The following is a 17,667-nucleotide window of genomic DNA, read 5'->3' as shown; positions in this document are numbered from 1 at the left end:
CCTTACTTTGGAGGAGAGCAAAACAGACTTTATTAAGGCTAATATGAAAAAGGACTCCTAGCCAGGCATGGTGGTGCACACCTTTAATTCCAGCACTCAGGAGACAGAGGTAGGAGGATCACCATGAGTTCGAGGCCACCCTGAGACGACATAGTGAATTCCAGGTCAGGTCTGGTCAGCCTGGGCCAGAGCAACACCCTGCGTCAGGGGAAAAAAAAGATAATAACAATAAGATAAGTAAGGGCTCCTGAGAGAGGAGGAGGGTCCCCCAAGCAAGAGAAGGGGGTTTCCAGATCAGGGGCTTGGGGCAAGGAATATGAAGGTGGACAGGTGCAGAGCGTCAGAGCAAGCATGCTTTGGATTCCACCAGCATCCAAGGGGAAAGAAAAGAGAAGAAAAGTTACTCTTTTTGAGTTAGAAAAGTAAGCAGGCTCTTCTGTAAATGTCTGAGAGCAACTGCTGACAAAAAATGGTGTTTTTTGTTTTTGTTTTTTTTCCCCAGAGAGTCTCTAGCCCAGGCTGACCTGGAACTCACTATGTAGTCACAGGCTGGTCTCAAACTCACAGCGATCCTCCTACCTCAGCCTCCCAAGTGCTGGGACTAAAGGTGTATGCAACCATACCCAGCCAAGAAAAATACTTAAAAAAAAATTTTTTTTTGTAGCACGACAATAGAATCATTCCATACACCTACGTTACGGACCACATGGAAATGGTTTTTCTCTTGGATATAGTAAAAGACTTGGAGGCAAGTCTTTGGAGATGAAAAGAAATACTGGCTACTTCCAGTATTTTCAGGCTTGGGTGATAGGTGCAGTTTTCCAGCTTGCCTTGTGGGAATGGATCCAGAACAAGCTTCGGTTACAAACCAAAGTAAATATGCCAGAGGTATTGACACAAGTCAACCTCTGCCTATCAAATCACTCAGGAAATCAAAAAAATCGTTTGTTAGCCGGGCGTGGTGGTGCATGCCTTTAATCCCAGCACTCAGGAGGCAGAGGTAGGAGGATTGCCATGAGTTTGAGGCCACCCTGAGACTACATAGTGAATTCCAGGTCACCCTGAGCTAGAGTGAGACCCTACCTCGAAAAACAAACAAAACAAAAAATTGTTTGTTGGACAGTGAATCCCAGTGGCTGGAGAATGGAGCAGGAGAAGGTGTCATCAGATCAGGGACAAACAACCATGTCACAGTGACAATAGGAAACTGAGTGCCACTTGTCCATAACTAACCTTTTGATATGAACAGGGTATGTAACACCTTGTGGACTAATATTTTCAATTTTATTTGCAAGAAAATGATTGATGAACTGAAATACTTCAGATATAAGAGAAGACATATTTTCAAAAGGAAGCCTTTGTACAGTTTGCCTGATTTATACAAGAGCACTACAGAGGAGGAAGATGTCTTATAGTTTTACTTGGGGAACATCACGAGATGCTATTATAGGAGCTATTGTCATAGAACATGGCATACATATTTTTAACACCTGAGTCACAATATTAGAGTTGTTTACTAGTATCCATATACATTTTCATTCCAAAAACACAAGCTAAAACTTGTCTTATGTGGAAGTGTAACTAAGGCAAATGATGGCTCTGAATGAATAATCCCCAAAGTACGCTGCTTGTATTATATAAGAGAGAGGAAAACAAGAGCTTTTTTATTGGATGTTTACTAATTTATAATTACTGTTTTATACTTCTCTTTATTGTTGGCTATACAATACCGCAAACAAACTCCAGATGCATGCAACACCTTGTGCATCTGGCTAATGTGGGTCCTGGGGAATCGAACCTGGGTCCTTTGGCTTTGCACGCAAGCACCTCAACTGCTAAGCCATCCCTCCAGCCCATTTTTTTAAAATTTTATTTGCTCTCATTTTAGAACACAGATTTACTGAAACTGAGTCTAAACTGCTGAGCTCAAGTGATCCTTATGCTTCAGTTTCCCCATTAGGTAGTACAGACCCGTAAGTATGTGTCACTACACCTGAACGATAAAGTTTCCCTCCCTCCCTCCATCCTTCCTCTTTCCTTCTTTCTTTCTCCTTTTTCCTTCTTTCAAAAGGTTGTCACTATTCATAGACTTATGATACTCCTGCCTCAGCTTTTGAACACTAGATTAAAGACATTTTTACCAAACAAATTGTAAAATTCTTATCAATGTAGAAAAAAATAACATGAACAAAGAGATAACAACTTACCTTGCACCAATAGATAAAAAGCTACAAGATTCTGAAGATACCACCCATCCTTCTGTTTCTGATGTTTTTTTCTCTGTTAATAACAAGATAATTCAATTAACAGAGTTAAGAAATTTGTTTTTATTGCCTTATTTACTTATTCATTTACAGCCTAGTGTATGTGTCTATGGGGATGGCAGGGCCTCTTGCTGAGTCAAACAAATGCCAAATGCTTGTGAAACTTTTTGCACCTGGCTTTATGTGGGTGATAGGAAATTGATCCCCAGTCCACCAGGCTTTACAAACAAGCATCTTTAACCACTGAGCCATCTCCTAGCCCTCTAGGAGTTTTTGTTGGGTTTTTCTATTTTGCATTTTGTTCAAGTAAATGTTCTTTAAAAACTGACCTTATTTTTTAAATTGTTTGCCTATCCTTTCTTATACATAAGCTTCCTATACCTAAAGATTTCAGGGCTCATAAAGGAAAACAGAGGGTGGGGCTAGAGAGATAGCTCAGTGGTTAAGCACTTGCCTGTGAAGCCTAAGGATCCCAGTTCGAGGCTCCATTCCCCAGGACCTACATAAACCAGATGCACAAGGGGGCACACGCGTCTGGAGTTTGTTTGCAGTGGCTGGAGGCCCTGGTGTGCCGTTTTTTTTTTTTCTCTCTCTCTCTCAAATAAATAAATGGTTAAGAAAGAAAATAGAGGGCTAAGTAGATGGCTCAGTAGGCACTTGCCACACCGGCATAAGGACCTGAGTTCAACCCCCAGCACACACGTTAAAGTCGGGTGTAGCCACTCATGCCTGTAACCCCGGTCCTGTGATATGCAGAGGCAAAATTGCCAAAGCTTACTGCAAACAGCAGCTCCAGGTTCAACGAGAGATTCGGTCTCAAGGAAGCAATGCAGAGACAGAGAAAGATCCCCGAAGTTGTCCTCTGGCCTCTGTCCAGACAAGAGTGCATGCATCTGCCCTCTAAACACACACACACACACACACACACACACACACACACACACACACACGGGAGGAGCTGGAGAGAGATCTCAGGGCTTGCGTTATGAAAATCAAATTCCCCCTGAGATTTATTACCTTTGTCATTTATATCAGAAACTGGAATGAGACGCCCGATACATAGAGGACGAGCTCCGTAGGGGTCCCGTACCGCGTAAATGACATCTCTGTGCATTATGAGCAGGGAGTATGCTGTGGGCGCTTCCTTCATTAAGTTCTTAATCCTGAATTAGAAAGCAGAATGAATCCCTTCGGCTATAGCCATAGGCAAGGCAAAATTCATGACCAGAGCCGCAAGCACACTGCAGTTATACGGTTACCTTGCTACCCAATCTGGGGTGTCATCCTGTTCCTGAGGAGGCGTATAGGCCAGCAGCTGAGTAATCATCTCGCTGTCAGAGCTCGTGGAAAGACCAATGCCATGACGCAGGAGCTACGACGGACAGAGAAGTCTCATCAGCAGAGCTCCACGTGACCCTGCACCCAACAGCCTACCATTACAGAAAGAGACCAGGGCGGGTTGAGATGGCACGGTATTTAAGGGCCCTTTTGTTCGGAAATACCAGCGGCATGGGCTCTTCGTTGGCATCTGAAGTGAGGGACAGCCATAGGGCCAGCACTCAATCCGATCCTAAATCCAGGAGGAACTGAATCACAGAATACCCACAGTTGGTGTCTGGTTAAAAACTGGCTGTTATAAGCAAATCCCATGTTTGTGCACGCATGTATGCTGGGTTAAGTCCAGAAACAGGCAAAGGCGGTTTGTTTTTCCCTGTACCACGTAAGCTTTGAACAAAGGACTAAAGTAACAGGGGAGAGTATAGCAATTTCTCTGTGCTTCTGAGAACAGCCACAAATCAACTTCTGAATGGCCACTCAATAGAGCATCCTGCTCCCGATCACCTGAGGAGTGGAAGAACCTGGGATCAGAACAAGTTCACCAGGCAACTCTGATGCAACTGTTCGCTGAGCTTAGGTAACAGGCGGCAATAGTTAGAAAACGCCTTCTTCCACGATCTTCAATTTCTTTTCATCAACTAGTCGCAACCACAAAACAGGCATTGAAAGAACAACTTATGGGCTGGGGAGATGGCTCTGTGGGTAAGAGAACTTACTTTGTAAACATACAGACCTAGGTCAGCCTGATTTGCCAGCCCCCATGTAAACCATGCTGACAAGCCCAGCTCAGGAGAGACTGGGAGACAACCACAGGGGCTCATGTAAAACTGCAGCTCTGGACTGGGGGGTAGGGGGGGGGACAGGCTAGAAGGAGATACTTGACTTCCTCCTCTGGCCTCTCTGCACTTGCATGCTTACCTCCCACATATACACACATCTCTCTCTCACACACACCACACCATACATACTACACATGCAAAATTCACTCAATTAATTTAAAAAAAAACAAAACAACTTACTTTTTTCCGTAATCGAGCAGCATTTACCAATTCGCCATTGTGGGCCACAGCGATTTTCCCATGAAGTGTTTCAACCACAAAAGGCTGGCAGTTTTCTAACTCACACTTTCCGGTAGTGGCATACCGTGTATGCCCAATTCCAAGATTTGAAACGTACAGTTTCTTCAAATTGTCTTCAGTGAAAACGTGATTTACAAGCCCCATTCCCTTGAGAAGTTGAAGTAAAAATGGATCTTAGGGAAAAAAAAATAAAACCTCTGCACTCAGGCTACCCTAGTGAGACAGCTCACTCACTTCCTCTGGGCTTCTAATTCTGCTGACTGTGCTGGGGGCAAATTCACAAGACATCATCCACGGTAAGTAAACAATGCAGTGGTGACGAGGATAGTCACAATGTTGAAGGACTTCAGTCTTATGGTACTTTTGTCCTCCCCCCACCCAAAGTAGGGTCTCACTCTAGTCAGGGCTGAGCTGGAATTCACTCTGTAATCTCAGGGTGGCCTCGAACTCATGGCGATCCTACTACCTCTGCCTTCCGAGTGCTGGGATTAAAGGTGTGAGCCACCACACCTGGCTTATGGTACTTTTAATTACCGCATTTAAGAATAGAGGTGCTTAGCAATAATATTTGTCAAGTAGAAACTCAAGCTGTCATTTTAAAAAAATCAAAGCATCAGCGAGCGGGGTGTGGTGGTGCATGCCTTTAATCCCAGCACTCGGGAGGCAGAGGTAAGAGGATCGCCGCTGAGTTTGAGGCCACCCTGAGACTACAGAGTGAATTCCAGGTCAGCCTGAGCTAGAGTGAGACCCTACCTTGAAAACAAAAAAAAAAAAAAAAAAAAAATCAAAGCATCTTAAAAAAAAAGTCTTTATATAAATGACCTCCTAGTTTGACCGAGTCTATCTTAGCAAACTATCACTAGAAAAGCAGTGCACCTCCTCTGACACAGGTGAGAATAGTTAGTTCTAACTGCAAATTCACTCAGCCCAGCCCATATACTACCATAATACGAATCACCACCAACTGACCTTTTTAAAGTCAACCACTTCTGAATGTTCGAACTTACCTTATGGACTTTGAATGCTGGGTCTGAGTTGCCATCACTTGTCACAATGCCAGCACTCTCCTGGCCCCTGCGGAAATAAGAAAGGCAGCAAGTGTTACATCAGCTCAGCTGGTCTGCTGCTTGAAGAACTCTAGCAAGTACACCCTTCCTCCACCCATCAGATGGTACACAGCCACCCCACGGAGAGGCGGCTGAGGCCCCGTGGCGCAAGAGGACCAGCAAGAGGACGCGACCCACCCAGTTCTAACGGATAAGCCGAGCGTGGTGGTTCACGCCTTTGATGCCAGCACTCGGGAGCACTGCTGTCAGTTCAAGGCGAGCCTGGGCTACGGTGACTTCCATGGTAGCCTGTGCTAGACCAACACCCTGCCACAAAACGAAAACGGATGTTTCATTGAACGTTATTCATGTGAATGTTCTAGACTAGATTTCACGAGAACCCAGTGAAGTAAGCAGTGCAAGGGCCATTCTCATTTAACAGGCAGGCACACGAAAGACATGAAAAGAACACCGAGTCACTACCCAGGGTCACAGTGAGCTGGTGTGACTATCAGAACAAGAACACAGACCAGCCAACTCGAGAACTTGTGCTTCTCACTTCTACGTCACATGGCCTCTCAAGAGGGCTTCAGCGGGATGTGTACACACACGCCCCCCACAACTAAAGACTTAGCTATAGCTGGAATCCCAGCACCCAGGAGACAGAGGTAGGAGGACCACTGTGAATTCCAGGCCACCCTTGAGCCTACATAGTGAATTCTAGGTCAGCCTGGGCTACAGCAAAAAACAAAACAAACAAACAAACAACAGGGGCTGGAGAGATAGCTGAGCAGTTAAGGCACCCGCCAGCAAAGCCAAAGGACTCAGGTTCAACTCCCCATTTTCTCTCTATCTGCTAGATTCTAATTCAATCATCTTCTGCCTCTTGACTTCCGATATGCTGGGATTACAGGTATTCGCCACCATGACCATCTAAACAAGTTCTGTCTTGGGCTTTTCTGCATTTTCCAAATTTCCACCAACAAATACTAGTTATTTTATAATCTGAAAAAAAAAAGAACCTTGCTTTAAAAATTCCTCACCAACAAGTCACACTTTCCCATTATGAGAAATAAAGTACAGTGGTTCATTTCAAAAATAAACAGGCTGAGCGTGGTGGTGCATGCCTTTAATCCCAGCTCTCGGGAGGCAGAGGGAGGAGAATCGCCATGAGTTCAAGGCCACCCTGAGATTACATCATGAATTCCAGGTCAGCCTGGGCTAGAGTGAGACCCTACCTTGAAAAAAAAATAAGAAGAAGAATATATGGGGCTGGAGGGTGGCTTAGCAGTTAACGTGCTTGCCTGCAAAGCCAAAAGACCCAGGTTCAATTTCCCCAGGACCCACAAGAGCCAGATACATAGGTGGCACATGCATCTGAAGTTCGTTTGCAGTAGCTGGAAGCCCTGGCATGCCCATTCTTTTTGTCTCTGTCTCTCTGTCTCAAGTAATCAAAAAGTTTTTTTTAATTAATTAATTTATTTATTTTAGAGAGAGAAGTAGATAGAGAAAGAGAGAATGGGTGTGCCAGGGCTGCCAGCCAATGCAAACTCCAGACACATGTGCCACTTTGTGCTTCTTGGTTTACATGGGTCCTGGGGAATGGAACCGAGATCCTTTGGCTTTGCAGGAAAACACCTTAACAGTTAAGCCATTACGCCAGCCCCAAATAAAGTTTTTAAAAAGTATTAAAATAAGAATATGGGAGTCCCAGAGAGATAGCTTAGTGGTTAAGGCACTTGCCTACAAAGCCTAAGGACCCAGATTCGATTCCCCCAGGACCCACGTAAGACAGATGCCAAAGGTGGCACATGCATTTGGAGTTCTTTGCAGAAGCTGGAGCCCCTGGTGTGCCCAGTCTGTCTGTCTCTCTTCTCTCTCTGCTTGTAAATAAATAAATAAACAAATAAGAATACGGGGCTAGAGAGATGGCTCAGCAGTTAAGGTGCTTGCCTGCAAAGCCTAAGGACTGGAGTTTGATTCCTCAGTATCCATCTAATACCAGATGTACAAGATGGCCCATGCATCTGCAGTCCGTCTGCAGTTGCCAGAAACCCTGGCGTGCCCATTCTCTCTCCATCTGCCCCTTTTCTCTCTCTCAAATAAATATAAAATATTTTTAAAAAGTAAAAATATGGTTCAACAGTTAAAGACTCTTGCAAATCCTGCCAGCCTGGGTTCAATCCATCAGTGCCCTCATAAAGCCAGGTGTACAAAATGGCACATGTATCTACAGTTCATTTGTATTGGCAGGAGGCTGCTGAGTGCCCATACGACCTCCCCCCAAACTAAAAAATAAGTTAAAAGCATAAACATAAGGATACCTAACTCAGCGCAAGCCTGGTTACAGATAAAAGACACCAGACAGTGCTGGCACCTGCTTGCCGGAGCCCTTCATCTGCCCCAGAGCCAGAAACAGGTAATCATTAATCACCAGCCAAACATAGATGTGATGACGCTCATGCCCCCAAGGGTCTGAAAGGAGCAGGAGATGAAATGCTGGGGAGAGAGGGACACGCTCAGGAACAGTCTTGCTACCATGCAAGGGAGTAAGTTCTAGGCAACAAAAGAACGTGTCACCTCAAAGAGTCAGCCAATGAGAAAACTCTGAGTTTAGGGTTGTAAAAATGACCAGGTTGAAGCCGGGCGTGGTGTCGCACGCCTTTAATCCCAGCAGTCAGGAGGCAGAGGTAGGAGGATTGCCGTGAGTTCGAGGCCACCCTGAGACTCCACAGTGATTCCCAGTTCAGCCTAGGCTAGAGCGAGACCCTACCTCAAAAAACAAACAAACAAAAAATTGACCAAGTTGTGCCTAAAGGGCACCACCATCCCCCCCCAAAAAATCAAAGCTAAACTGCCCCACTTTCACTGCTCAGAGCCTCTCAGTCACTGCATTTAGCAGGGTGGGTACTTCTAAAACAAAGTCTTTCTGCATTACAAATTTTAGGTAATGACAGGGAAAAATAAAAAAGCCCCAAGCCAGGCTGCAGGTTAGAGTAGCAAGGTGGACTCAGCCAATCTGCACCATCGTGGAGTTTACCCAAGTTCCCACTGCTCAATGTTAATAGTCCTAAAGCGATGCATACACTGCATTACTGTGAATTTCTGTTCCAAAGAACATAGATCAGGGAAGAAAGAAAAACCAAACTTCAGAAGCCACATGTGGTGGCGCATGCCTTTAATCCGAGCACTCGAGAGACAGAGGGAGGAGGATCGCCGTATGAGTTCGAGGCCACCCTGAGACTACATAATGAATTCCAGGTCAGTCTGGGCTACAGTGAGACCCTATATTAAAAAAAAAAAAAAAAAAAAATCAGGCTAGAAAGATGGCTCAGTGGTTAAAGGTGTTTGCCTGCAAAGCCTGATGACCCAGGTTTGATTCTCCAGTACACATGCACCTGGAGTTCATTTGCAGCAGCTGAAGGCCCTGGTGTGCCCATTCTCTCTCAAATAAATAAAAATAAAATAAATCTTTTTTAAAAAGCAAACCTCTCCTGTATGTGTATATATTTTTTAAAACTTCAACACTTTTAATACAAACTTAACACTTTTAATATGATTTGTTAAAAGAGAATCACTCCTAAAATTACATACTGGATGGGCTGGAAAGGTGGCCCAGTGGTTAAGGCACTTGCTTGCAAAGCCTGACAGTCCAAGTTCAATTCACTAGTATGCATATAAAGCCAGATGCACAAAGTGGAGTATGCATCCGGAGTTCATTTGCAGCAGTAAGAGTCCCTGACACACCCATTCTCTCTCTTTGCAAAGAAAAAAAAAAAATTACAAATTGTTAAATGCCTCAGACTCTGTGCAGCCAACAATGACCTTGAACTCCTGCTCCTGCTGCCTCTGCCCTCCCAAATGCTGAGATGAAAGAAGTGAGGGAGGATGACCATAGTTTATTGTCTGTAATTATGGAAGTTGTCAATAAAAAAATTAAAATTAAAGAAATATATATGCATAGCAATATATGCCCTACAAAGACTGAACAGTGACAGCACTTATTTAATGAAACAATGTGTTCTTTAACAGTAGTTATATACCCCATTAAAATGTTTTTTAATATTTTTGATACATAAGTATGTTCTCCAAGTAATTTTTAAAATTCAACACTTGGGCTGGAGATGGCTTAGCGGTTAAGACACCTGCCTGCAAAGCCAAAGGATCCAGGTTTGATTCCCCAGGACCCACATAAACCAGATGCACAAGGGAGTGCGTGCATCTGGAGTTCATTTGCAGTGGCTGGAAGCCCAGGTACTCTCATTCTCATTCTCTCTCTCTACCTGCCTATTTCTCTCCTTCTCTCAAATAAATAAAATAAACTTTAAAAATTTTTTTAAAAGAGAGCCAACGTGTTTTCAAAAAATAAATAAATAAAAATCAACATATATGGTAAAACTGTTAATTATATAAGAAAAGAAATGCACCAAAAAATAGTTTTCATTCCCTTTTGCATCCAGGACAATTTTTCTATCAAACTAAAATGAGTAAGATTAGCAATGATTTACATCCAAGTGTCTTTAGCCACAAAGCCTGTTGATTTGGCAGTTACTCAAGTTACTCCCTCAGGCAGCTTGAACCAGTCAAACTAGATCCTTCCAAGCCTTTAGGAGTTTATTGACAACCAGCCTTCTGGTTTCCCAGGAAACAGAACAGCTAGAAATAGCGCATTATTTCCAGGTCACTTTCAATATGGAGCACCGCACTGAGGAGGAGGTTCAAAGCTTTCCTAAGGATCTGGGCAGAAAGAGACATAAGACAGCAACTTTATGGGAACACTGAGAAATAAAGGAATATTTATTTACATTGCTAAACGGCTACACAATCACTAGGAGTCTACAGAGATTGGAAACAGTGCCAGGCAAAGCATAAAAATCTCAAATATGAATGCAGGACAGTTAAAACATGCCAACAACCCTGGAAGCCGCTCTAAAACCATGAAGCTCTTCCAAGATCTGGATGCGATGCTGAGGCAGGAGCCACCTGCAGGTGCCCGGGCGACCAAGCTCAAGCGCAGCCCCAGAGACCACTGAAGGTAAAAAGAAAATACTGTTCTTGTTTCTCTTTTGTTTCACAAGTTTACGAAACTGTAAGGATATGTATGATAAATATAGAAGGAAATAACAAGGCTGAAAAGAAAACACAAATTTTGCCCAAGGCAAGAATTTAAAACTTGGTTAAATGCCATCACTTTTTACATCCAAAATAAAGAAAACACATATCAAGACAGCTGTACAAATTTTATGTCTGATGTGGTTTTGAAATATGGACCACACTCAAAAGATACTTCAGGTTTTGATTGCACCTCTTTTGCAAAAAAAAAAAAAAAAAAAGAGAAAACATCCAAAATGTGGTTCAGCTACTGCTAATCCCATTGCCCACAAATAAAACACAGCCATCTCTTGTACTTGAATATCCTCGTCTTCCTAAATTTAAACAAAAACACTAAAATACCGTCACGGAGCCCTAAGAAATACCATGGGGGATGAAAAAAAACAGGCTCCCTGACAGAGCCCATTGTTCACCAAAAGGAACACCCATGTACCTTCCATCGCTTTTGTTCTTATCTCTTTTTGTATACAGGAAGGTGGACGGACTGAAATCCGTCCTCTCCGCAAGCTTTGGTCTAAACCATAAATGAGGCCGTCTTTCATTTATATACTGTGTCATTTCCTTAAGAGGGGAGAGTGCGCGGAGTCAGGGCCAGGCTCTGTGCTCAGAGTCCAGTAATGACTTGGTAGAGGAGACGCGGACGAAGCTCAGCCTTTTGGATGGGGCGGACGCTCCCAGGACGCTGAGTTTCGCGCAACTCCTGGGGAAGTCAGTCTGCGGCCGGGCCTGGGAACCGCAGGCAGGCTGCCAGGCTCAGAGAACGCAACCAGCAGAGGACAGAAGTAACATGTGAACTCCAATTTGATTGCACTCAGGCCCCCCCCCCAAAAAAGTCTCATTCTAATAAAAAAATACATTGGGGGGAAGGGTTGAGGTAGGGTCTTACTCTAGCCCGGCTGACCTAGAATTCACTATGTTCAGGGTAGGCTCAAACTCACAGCAATCCTCCTATCTCTGCCTCGCGAGTGCTGGGATTAAAAGTGTATGCCCTCAGCCTGGCTTCTAATAAAACTTTTAAAATATATTATTTATTTTGTTTTTATTTATTTGAGAAAGAAAGATGGGGGGAGAGAATGGGTGCCCCATGGCCTCCAGCCACTGCAAACAAACTTCAGACGCATGCGCCCCCTTGTGCATCTGCCTTATGTGGGTCCTAGGGAATCAAACCGGGGTCCTTCAGCTTTGCAGGCAAGCGCCTTAATTGCTAAGCCATCTTCTCCAACCTCTAATTTTTTTTTTTTTTTTTTTGAGGTAGAGTCTCACTCAAGCCCATGCTGACCTAGAATTCACTCTGTAGTCTCAGGGTGGCTTTGAATTCCTACCTCGGCCTCCCAAGTGCACCACCACAACAGACTAATATTCTTTTTTAAAATATTTTTTTATTGACAACTTCCATAATTATAGACAAGAACCCATGGTAGCCCCCTTCCCCCCACTTTCCCCTTTGCTACTCCACTCCATGATATCCCTACCCTCTCTCAATCAGTCTCTTATTTTGACGTCATCTTTTCCTCCTATTACGATGCAGACCTAATATTCTTATTTATAATGTATTTGCAAGCAGAGAGAGGAGGGGTCCGCCAGGGCCTTCTCTCTATAAATGAACTCTAGACACATGTACCACTGTGTGTATCTGGCTTTTCATGGGCACTGGGTTACCTAACCTGGGTTGTCAAGCTTTACAAACAAGTGCCCTTAACCACTGAGCCATCTCTCCAGCCCCTAATTCTAATAGGTTATCACTGTTAAACACATGACTAACGCAATATAAAAAGCATCAATCACTAATAAATATCGCGGAACACTCAGTCTACTAGTCTGTTACATTATATAAAATGAAATGGTCTGCGAAAATTACTTAATTCTTCTGAGTCAAAAATAAATGTATTTTCTTCTCCCGATCTGAAACCTAGGCAAGAAAGGATAAACGGAATCAGGAAACCAGTCACCAGAAGTAAAAGGACTCTGCTTAAAAAGAAATTTATGGGGCTGGAGAGATGGTTTAGTGGTTAGGGCACTTGACTGCAAAGTCAAAGGACCCAGGTTTGATTCCCCAGTACCCCTGTAAACCAGATGCACAAGGGGGTGGCACATGGATCTGGAGTTCATTTGCAGTGGCTACACGGAGCCCCCATTCTCTCTCTCTTTTTCTCAAATACATAAATATAAAAATTTTTTTTCAAGGTAGGGTCTCACTCTAGCTCAGACTGATCTGGAATTCACTATGTAGTTTCAGGTGGCCTCGAACTCACAGCGATCCTCCCGAGGGCTGGGATTAAAGATATGTGCCACCACACCCAGCTTAAATAAAATAATTTTTTTAAAAAATAAATTTATGTTTGACGATCTTATCTTTAGTAACAGCTGCCATTTGTATGAGCTGGAGCACCAAGACACTGCCTTGGGATTAACCCACAACTTTCTGGCAAAGGGCAGTTACAGGTCAATCCTGACTTGGAGGAGGAGAGGAGTCAGGCCTACTTAGGAAGGTATGCCAGGGCCTCTTTCTTGCCGCTGCCAACAAATACCAGACACTGGGTGCATCGGGTTCACATGGATGGCTGAAGAAATGAACCTGAGTCCGCAGGTTTTGCAAACAAGCACCTTTCAACTGCTGAGCCATCTCTCAGACTCCTAATTTTAGAACATTCTGATCAGCTGCTAAAGAAACTATATCCATTAATAGACATTTAGCTGTTTGACAGTTACTTACAGTCCGTGGAGAACTAGGGCCTTGCTTATTCTGGAAATGTCATGAATGCTATGTCTGGTTTCTTTTACTTAGCACCACGTTTTCAAGTCTCATCCATGTTGGAAAAGTACCAGCATTACAACTTTCTTATCATTGAATAAAATTCCATTTTATGGATATGGTATTTTTTTTTTCATTCATTCTTCATGGACATTTGTTTCCACATATTGTTTTCCCCATTGTGGGAAAAAATACATAACACTGTGAAACTACCTTCCTATTTTTTTTTTTGTTTGTTTTTGAGGTAAGGTCTCACTCTATTCCTACCTGTTTTTAGGTAATTAGTGGTATTAAGACATTCACACTGTCAGGCAATCACTTCAGTTCTGTAGCTCCAGAAAATTTTCACCATCTCAAACTGAAACATCTGTATCCACTGAAGAGTAGCTCCCCATCTTCACCTTCCTTACACTGGGGTTAACAGTTGTTCTATTTTCTCTTTTCAGGAACAGGGGTACTTATGTAGACAGAACCACAAAGTTACTTATCCTTTCGTGTCTGATTTATTTCACTTAGAATAACACCATCTAGGTTCACTTACGTGGTTATCACCAGTCTGATCACTTTGCATATTTATTCAATGGCCAATGGTTTGAAGGTTGTTTCTACCTTTTGGCTATTTTGAATAATGTTGCTATGAATAGCACATACACAAATACCAGAGTTCCTACTTTCAACTCTTTTGGTATACAGAACAAACTGTTAGACCATATTGTAATTTCTCTTTAATTTTTTAAAAATTTTACTTATTTGCAAGCAGAGACAGAGAGAATGGGCATAACAGGCCTCTAGCCAATGCAACCCAACTCCAGATGCATGGGCCACTTTGTGCATCTGGCTTTACGTGGGTAGTGTACCCTGGTTGCTAGGCTTTGCAGGCAAGCACCTTAACCACTGAGCCAGCTCTCCAGCCCCTTCTCTTTAATTTTTGTAAGGAACTACCATACTGTTTTCAGTATCTCTTAAAGAGCCTTTAATCCCAGCCCTCAGGAGGTAGGGGTAAGAGGATCGCCATGAGTTCAAGGCCACCCTGAGACTACATAGTGAATTCCAGGTCAGAAAAAAAAAAAGAGAGAGAGAGAGAGAGAGAGAGAGAGAATTCTTTATCCTGTCCCTGACCTGGAACTGTGTGGCCCCAGGCTGGACACAAATTCAGAGTGATCCTCCTACCTCAACATCCTGAATGCCGGGACTAAGTTTTCCATAGATGGGAAAGAATGGCTACTTTTCTTCAAAAGCCTGGGCTAACAATTTATTAAACTAGACTTCAACCAAGAAAATCAACACGTGTGTTTATGGTAGTGTTTCTCCCAGGTTATAAACCACTGACTTGCAAACATCTCATCCATGTCATGGAAAAGCAGAATAAATCCAGGGTATATTTACCAGGCTAAGGCCAGCAGTTCCTTAGCCCATTTACACACTGTCTGGATGATTTCACCCACCTCAAACCCTGGATGATTAGTAGTCTGGACGAACAGACTAGAATGTCTCTACAAGCAAACTGCTACGGCCACTCATCTTCCTGCACATGAATTGCAGTAAGGACCAGTGTAAGTGACAATGAGGATCAAATGAGAACAAAACAGCTCTTTGTCAAGGGCTGAAATGCAACAATAAAATATGTTACCAAACTGCGCCTGAAAGTGCAGTTGCATCCCCAAGCCCAGCTCACAGTGTTGCAAACTTTAAAACAAGACTTCCAAGACTTTAACAGATAAATCCACCGTGGCTGTTTTCACATCTGTTTTAAGATAGCAAATACTCTTGGCCTCAAGGTTACAATTTGGAGGATGGAATTCTGCCTGCGCTGTTTTTCAGCATAGTCTTTAACTGGAATAACAGATTAAGAGCTTTTGCAAAGGTTTAAATCTAAACTGCTAGCCTCTTTTCTGGCATGGGCAGACAACCTTAGAAGATGTGGGCAACCACAGCCCCACAAAGTATCACGGCGTCCAAGCTGTTGAATTCTAAGTGTCCTTTTTAATCCTTACAGTCTCATATGTGCGCTATTTAAGTAGCTATAAGGTAGCTCTCTATTGTGTATTGCCCCAAGTGATACCTCATTACACCTAACTTGCACCGTTCTGTGCATCTGGCTCTACATGGGCACTGGGGAATTGTACCAGGACAGTCAGGCTCTGCAAGCAAGCGCCTTTAACCACCACACCATCTCTCCAGCCTTAAATAATGTGAGTTTTTTTTTTAATTTTTTTGTTTATTTTTATTTATTTATTTGAGAGTAACAGACAGAGAACGAGGCAGAGAGAGAGAGAGAGAGAGAGAGAGAGAGAGAGAGAGAGAATGGGCATGCCAGGGCTACCAGCCACTGCAAACGAACTCCAGACGCGTGCGCCCCCTTGTGCATCTGGCTAACGTGGGTCCTGGGGAACCGAGCCTCGAACCGGGGTCCTTAGGCTTCACAGGCAAGCGCTTAACCGCTAAGCCATCTCTCCAGCCCGTGAGTTTTTATAGTTACAAAAATTTAATGAAGATAACCTACAGACTGAAAGCAGTTCAAATATCAAGGAGCAGTCCACCTTATTTTTATTTTTTTCGAGGTAGGGTTTCACTCTAGTCCAGACTGACCTGGATTTTACTATGTCGTCTCAGGGTGGCCTTGAAATCATGGCGATCCTCCTACCTCTGCCTCCTGAGGGCTGGGATTAAAGGCATGTGTCACACCTGATCTTGGAAACTTCTTTATTTATTTGAGAGAAAGAGGCAGAGAGAGAAAGGGAGGGAGAGAATGGGTGTGCCAGTGCCTCCAACCACTGCCAACAAACCCCGGGTGCATGCGCTCCCTTGAGCATCTGGCTTACATGGGTCCTAGAGAATCAAACCAGGATCTTTTGGCTTTGTAGGCAAATGCCTTAACCGCTAAACCAACTCTCCAGCCCCACCTTATTTTTAGATTGGTTCGAGGCCACCCTGAGACTTCATAGTAAATTCCAGGTCAGCCTGAGCTAGCTCGAAAAACCAAAAGCATTAATTTTTTTTTTTAATTTGAGAGAGAGAGAAAATATGGGACACCATCTAGCCACAACTCCAGACACATGTGCCATCTGTGCATTTGACTTATGTGGGTCCTGGGGAGTCGAACCTGGGACCTTTGGCTTCGCAGGCAAGGGCCTTAACCACTAAGCCATCTCTCCAGCCTGTGAAAACATTTTTTGATCCTAATAGTGACTGAAAATGGAACTATGATAAAATTTTAATGGGGATTCTGCCATTACTGCAATTTTTGGTGCTTTATGCTGGTCCAGATGTTTTACACGAATGATATTCAAATACTAGAATTATCTATTGGTTGGAATAACTGCAAATCGCGTTGATTTGTAGGCATCCTATGCCTTTAGAAGATACTAGAAACCAAATGCAACCTGTAAAAAGGAATGACACAAAGGCTGGCAATGAGGTCAGAGCGCTGATGCACATACGGTCTGATAAAAACATTAAGCAAATTCTTAAAAAGGCCACAAGAAACAAAGAAATATCTGAGGAAATTACCAGAAGACAAATACAGCTCTGAGTAGAGACTGGAAACAATGTACTAAATATAAAAAATTAATACATGAACAGTTTTACCTTAAGAGTGAGGGGAGAGGCTGGAGAGATGGCTTAGCACTTAAGCTATTGCTTGCAAAGCCTAAGAACCCAGGTTCAATTCCCCAGTACCTATGTATAAGCCAGATGCACAAAGCGGCACATGCATCTGGAGTTCATTTGTAGTGGCTGGAGGCCCTGGTGCACCCACTCTCTCTCTACCTCCCTATCTCAGGATTCCACAAACTTTCCTCTTTCCATTTTAACTTGCCAAGAAAAAAAAAAAGGACCTAAAAATAAAATCTGGACACTATTACCACATGTTCAACAACTATAAAAATTATTAAACTAACATATAAATTATCACATACTGATTCTTGTCCCATTTTGTTTGTTTGTTTTTGTTTTTCAAGGTAGGGTTTCACTCTGGCCCAGGCTGACCTGGAATTCACTATGTAGTCTCAGGGTAGCCTCGAACTCAAGGCGTGAGCCACCATGCCCGGCTTCCATATTTCTGTTTAAGAATTATA

At 43.3% G+C, this 17,667-nt stretch overlaps 1 protein-coding gene across 1 annotated transcript in view; it reads right to left on the bottom strand.

Annotated features, from left to right (window-relative positions):
• The window catches only part of Ppat (phosphoribosyl pyrophosphate amidotransferase), a 31,842-nt gene that overhangs the window by 8,814 nt on the left and 5,361 nt on the right, over positions 1–17,667 (bottom strand). Inside the window, exons 2-6 of the mRNA XM_004665385.2 lie at positions 5,689–5,755; positions 4,622–4,828; positions 3,524–3,636; positions 3,282–3,427; positions 2,208–2,280 (exon numbers count right to left, since the gene is read on the bottom strand). Coding sequence (XP_004665442.1) covers positions 2,208–2,280; positions 3,282–3,427; positions 3,524–3,636; positions 4,622–4,828; positions 5,689–5,755 — 606 coding nt within the window. The remainder of the gene's footprint in view (positions 1–2,207; positions 2,281–3,281; positions 3,428–3,523; positions 3,637–4,621; positions 4,829–5,688; positions 5,756–17,667) is intronic.

Source organism: Jaculus jaculus, chromosome 11 (assembly GCF_020740685.1).
Source record: "Jaculus jaculus isolate mJacJac1 chromosome 11, mJacJac1.mat.Y.cur, whole genome shotgun sequence".
NCBI lineage: Eukaryota > Metazoa > Chordata > Mammalia > Rodentia > Dipodidae > Jaculus > Jaculus jaculus.
The sequence above is the reverse complement of the archived record's forward strand: the minus strand, read 5'-3'. Positions and strand labels throughout refer to the sequence as shown.